The sequence below is a fragment of the Theobroma cacao genome, chromosome 4, assembly GCF_000208745.1.
Source record: "Theobroma cacao cultivar B97-61/B2 chromosome 4, Criollo_cocoa_genome_V2, whole genome shotgun sequence".
Lineage (NCBI taxonomy): Eukaryota > Viridiplantae > Streptophyta > Magnoliopsida > Malvales > Malvaceae > Theobroma > Theobroma cacao.
This window is the reverse complement of record NC_030853.1, coordinates 18,520,252-18,525,828: the sequence shown is the minus strand read 5'-3', so window position 1 is coordinate 18,525,828 and position 5,577 is coordinate 18,520,252. Positions and strand designations below refer to the sequence as shown.

Genomic DNA, 5,577 nt, shown 5'->3' with positions numbered 1-5,577 from the left:
TTACACAAGTAGAAATTCATTAAATCTTTTCCATTTCGATTTAATTTTCAATCTTTTAAACAGGTTTAAGTTTTGAAAATAATTTTCAAAAAGGTTTTAGGTCAAAATATACGAATCCTAAACAAAAAAAGATTCTTCACCCAAATTAAAAAGAAAATGAGACAAGAAAAAGACACTTCGTTGAAGACATACGCAACCAAGAAGAAGAATCTTACACTAGTAGAAATTCATTAAATCTTTTCCATTTCGATTTAATTTTGAATCTTTCAAACAGGTTTAAGTTTTGGAAATATTTTTCAAAAAAAGTTTTAAGTCAAAATATACGGATCCTAAAAGATAAAAAGAAAATGGGAAAAGAAAAAGACATTTCATTAAAGACAAACGCAACCAAAATTCTAGACCAATAACTTTAAACATTTGATACTGCCCAGGATCGAATTGGAGACCTTTAGTGTGTAAGGCTAACGTGATAACCACTACACCACAGCATCCGTGCAAGAGACTGTGGTGTTCTTGCCCTGTGACTAACATAGTCATCATGGGCTAAGTCTCAATTTCACCAACCTTAATTCTTCAAAATTATTTTTTTTAAAGAAAATACAAACTGCAAAATAAGAAAGCTTGGCATGTGTATAATTTAATAATATACATATAGTACTTTATTCTTTTCATGAAAAAGTATAAAATTTAAATTTTTTTAATATTAGTCTATAAATTATTTAATATTATTAAAATTAAGGAAAAATAAAAGTTATTCAATGAAATTAAAATTCTTATTTCCAAATTGAATAAATCCCATTAATATTGATAATAAAAAAATTTAATAAAAATTATTCAATACAATTAAATTTTTTATTTAAAAATTAAGTAAAATTTATTAATACTTATGATAAAAAATATTTAAAATGACAATTTAAAAATATAATGAGTAAAAATATCCATTTTTATCAACTAAAAAATTTTTGAACATACACTCTTTTGTATATATTGCCAAGTTCATACTTAAAACGTTAATAATTTGGAGTATAGATTATGATGTTTTGTGACAGTGAGCCTTTAGGGAAAACACTTAGGAATCTGCAAATAGAAGATAAAACCCATGGCCTTTAGTTTCTTGTCAAGCTTATGTATTTTATATATTTTTATAATAATGCATATATATATATACATATATTTTTTGTTTTTTTTTTAATATGCATATGCTCTTAAAAATAGTAAGTCACAGGAGGGGTTGGGCTTTTGCAACAGCCCATCCAACATGAGTCACCCATGGACGCCTCCAGATCGATTTGCTTTGCCAAAACATGGGCTGCTCTTATAGGTTGAATTGTGTAAGAAGCTTTACATGTTACATCCAATATTTGCTCTATTTGTATCTCTCAAGGGCCAAAAGGGAATGTTTTTCATTATAAATATTTATGTATTAATTAAACATTCAATTGAAAATGCCACCTAATGTTACTAATGGTAATGGAAAAGTCATGAATAATAATAAAACAATGGCATAATATCTAAAGAAACCTCTTAAATTATTTAAAAACTGTCAAATAAAATCTTTATTTTTTATTACATTCAATCAAATCTTTGGATTTTTATTTTTATCCAAATAAAACCTTATATTTTCATTTTAAAGCTAAATAAGCTTTTATAACTAATGGTTGGTTTAACTAAAATGTCATTTGTTATTTTATATCATATGACATGCTGATGTGGCTATGAAGCATTTTTCACCTTCTACATAAGCATCATGTCAACGTTATGTGAGTATAAAATAATAAGAGTATTTTGATTAATTATAATTAATCAAATTATTAGATCCAAAATAAAAAATATTAAGACTTAATTGAACACAATAGAAGAATAAAGATTTATTTGAATATTCTTTAATAGTTTAGAGATTTTTTTCAAATATTATGCCAAAAAAGATAAACTGCATTTATGTCTATATGGTTTCAACTTTTTCATATAATATTTTGTGATTTTTTTTTCTCATCTTGTGGGTAAGTCAGTAAGCTTATGGAGGTAATTTTAATTATGAACAAATAAGATAATTTTTCAAATTAAGAGTCTTTTAATAATTTTACTAAACAGAATTATCAGGGTAACCTCTAAGGGACAAAACATGTTGAAAAATTAAAATCATAAAAAATGGAAGGTAATTTTCTTCTTCTGTAACTCAAGGAGGAAAAAAGTTTGGAGCAAGCATGTGGTAAAACCTGCATGTTCCATGCTTAACCCAAGTGTCTCTCTTGTGAGAGATCCTTCCTTATAAATTAGAGTGTCAAGGAACCTTCAATTAATGAGACAACAAGTCTGCATTAAAACTCTTTAATTTCTTTTTTCCTTTAGGAAAAGATACTTTTAAATTTTTGTCCAAAAAAGGGGAATCTGATTTCCAAGGGATAGTGATGAAATATGAGGGCAATGACAAAAAGGCGGTTAGGGCTGAAGCTCTTTAGTCTGAGTTGAATGCTTAACGTGGCTGAATATTCCTGTCAAAGTATTGGGGGGTTTTTTTTTTGTTTTTGCTCAATTTATGTGGAAGACACACTGTGGCAATTTGGGAATTTACTTTCCTTGATTTGCCTTGCCAACTTTATTTTCCTGCTTCATCATGCTTCTTAAACCAGTCAAGCATTAGAATCCCACTTCACCTAGGACACAAATAATCTCATGTTTTTTCCCCTAGTTCATTTTTTCTTGAATTGAACCACATGATCATGAGCTGAGATCATTGTTTTTCTTCTCTCTGATTTTTACATGCCTCGAGCATCTTTTGTCTTCTTGAGTTGTTGCTTGATCTTGATGGTTTTTATATCTCTTCTTATACTGTTTTGCACCTAATGGTAAAGTCGAGATGATGGCTGATACTTTTTAATTTTTAACTTTTTATTATTATATGTATAAAATTTAAACTATATAGATCTATAATTTTATATGATCCCGTCATTGCTTGCACCAGACACCACTCCCTGTTTACAAGGTCGTTTTTTTTTTTAATGTCTCCTTAATTCTTATGCTTTTTTTTTAAAAAAAAATAATTTTTTTACATGCCATAAGAAAAAAAAAAAAGAGGTTAAGAAGGGTCAACCAATTAAGAGGTAGATTCCAAAATAGTATCCAAAGTCAGGAGTTGAGTTGTCAAACATGAGTAGTGATCAGCAAATAGACTCAAACATTAATGACGTCTGAGCATCTGATATCAGGCCAGGGAAGTTATTATAGTGGTATTCTCTTTTCTTTTAATTTCCCCTTTCAAACTGAAAAGAATGCAATATGGGAACTTCTCATAAGTAATCAATTTTGTCTTTTAGGATTATACAGGATTCTGGTTTTAATTTCTTCTATTTCAACTGCCTCCCTAACCTTTTGATTGTTGCATTCTCAAGAAGAAAAAGGAAAAGAGAGTCCTTTGCTATAGAGAGAAGGGGAAGAAAAATATGGCTTCATCAAGTTCTCTTGAGCTCAACTTGAGTCTCAAACCATCCTATGTGCCTAAAACCATAGCCAACCTACTGAAAGATTTGTCACACGTGGACACTGCATCAGATAAATTAGCAGTGTTGAATGATTATATCAATCAGCATGAAGAAGAATTGAACAGTATTGTCGCCTTCAAACATCAACTTCCTCAATGCATGCTGCTTCTGATGGAGGGTGAGGCCAATTAATTAAGTTCACTCCCCTCACCCCTTTTTTTTTACCCTTTTCAAATTGTTATAAACAATGATATGATTGAAGCTTATTTTTGTTTGCTGTGGGATGTAGCGCTTGGGACATTGAAAGATGAATTTATGAGCATCAAGAACGGAATGGAATCTGAAACTGGAAGGCCTTTGATGGAGTTTTTGGCGATCAAGAGGAAACATTATGAAGAAGAACAAACAGATATATCAGCTGCAGAGAAGTATGACTGCAAAGGAAAGAGTTTGATGAGGTCTTCTCCTCAGCTTTGGAACTCTAACTGTAATAATAAGAAGCAGAAAACATTCATAGAGTTTATTCAGGTAACCCCCACAAGACCAAAATACATGAAACTTTTTTAAGGCTTGGTGAATTAATCTTTACTAAAAACTGCTTGCATTGTTTTTGACACCAGGCCCCAAATCAGAATCCCATTCCTTTCAAGGAGAGTACTTTCAGCTTATCACTTGCTGAGAAGGGATGCATTAGCAAGGAGATTATAAGAAAATCATACAGTAGATTTGCAAGTGTTGGAACAAATAATGGTGACTCAAGATTGAATCTAAGGGCTGATAATCGAACTCTGAATTATCACCCTAGGCCACTAACAAAACCTATTTGGAAGAATAACAGAAGATCTTGGTCACCAGAGCTTCATGCAAGGTTTGTGGAGGCTTTGAATCTCCTTGGAGGCATTGAAGGTAGAACCTGATATCATCAGACTTTCTTTTATAGATGGAAGGCCTAGGTTTTTGGATAATTAACATTAAATCTCCTGCATTGGATGCTATGCTTGTGATAAATTTTCTTGTACTCCACTTAAATTTGCATGTGGCATAAAAAAACAAATCTAAGTTTATTTTTTATGCATCTTTATTTCATTGACATGTATGTTTTTGGGCAGTGGCAACTCCTAAGCAAATCAGAGAGGTCATGCAAGTTGAGGGCCTCACCAATGATCAAGTAAAGAGCCACCTCCAGGTTCATTTCCGAATTCTAAATCATAACCTGTAACATTTGAAGAATAAGTTTTCTTAAATCAAGTTCAAAAAATTTCTTATTGAAAATGAATCAATAAAAATTAAAATAAAAAAATTTTAAACCCATAAATTGTCCAAACCTTTCTGAAGAAACCAAATGCATTTCATATTAGCTAACGATGAAATGTTGTCTAAACAAACAGGGGCGGAGCTAGTAAATTTTTTTTAGGGGCCAAAAGCTAAAAAGAATAAAACTGAAAATTTTTTAAAACTAATATATTGAATTTAACCATTTATAATCAAAAGATTTATAATAGATAATAATTTTAGGGGCATTTTAAAAAATAGTTCTTAAAGATAATATGTTTTTAAAAATAGACCTCTTTATAATTTTAACTATTTTTAGTCAAGTTGGATAAAATTACTCTTAATGAAGTTACATGTTATGATGTTACACGCTATATACAAAAATCTGTGACAAACCATGGTTAGCGTGTTACACGCTATGTACAAAAATAAGTGACACGCCATGTACAAAAACGTATGACAAATCATGGTTAGCGTGTTACACGTTATGTACAAAAATATGTGACATGCCATGTACAAAAGCCTGTGACAAGTTATGGTTAGCTTGTTACACGCCATGTATAAAAAACTGTGACAAGCCATGGTTAGGTTGTTACACACCATGTTGAAAAAAAAATACTATTGTTACACGCTATGTAAAAAAATATGTTACAAGTCATAGTTAAAAAAGGTTGTTACACACCATGTTAAAAAAAAAAATATTGTTGTTACATGCCATATTGAAAAAATATTGTTGTTACACGACATATTCAAAAACATTTTGTTATACTTTAATGCCTAAAATGTTATTGTTACTTACGAGCCAAAACTTCAAATCCTCTCTAAC

At 30.2% G+C, this 5,577-nt stretch overlaps 1 protein-coding gene and 1 non-coding gene across 2 annotated transcripts in view; one reads left to right on the top strand and one right to left on the bottom strand.

Moving 5' to 3' along the window:
- TRNAV-UAC lies at positions 419–491 on the bottom strand. The gene has a single exon. It is a non-coding gene; the product is annotated as a tRNA-Val (tRNA).
- Positions 3,441–5,577, top strand: part of LOC18601775 (myb family transcription factor EFM) — a 3,901-nt gene continuing 1,764 nt past the window's right edge. Inside the window, exons 1-4 of the mRNA XM_018119032.1 lie at positions 3,441–3,657; positions 3,769–4,007; positions 4,100–4,385; positions 4,589–4,665. Of these exons, the coding sequence (XP_017974521.1) occupies positions 3,441–3,657; positions 3,769–4,007; positions 4,100–4,385; positions 4,589–4,665 (819 nt within the window). The remainder of the gene's footprint in view (positions 3,658–3,768; positions 4,008–4,099; positions 4,386–4,588; positions 4,666–5,577) is intronic.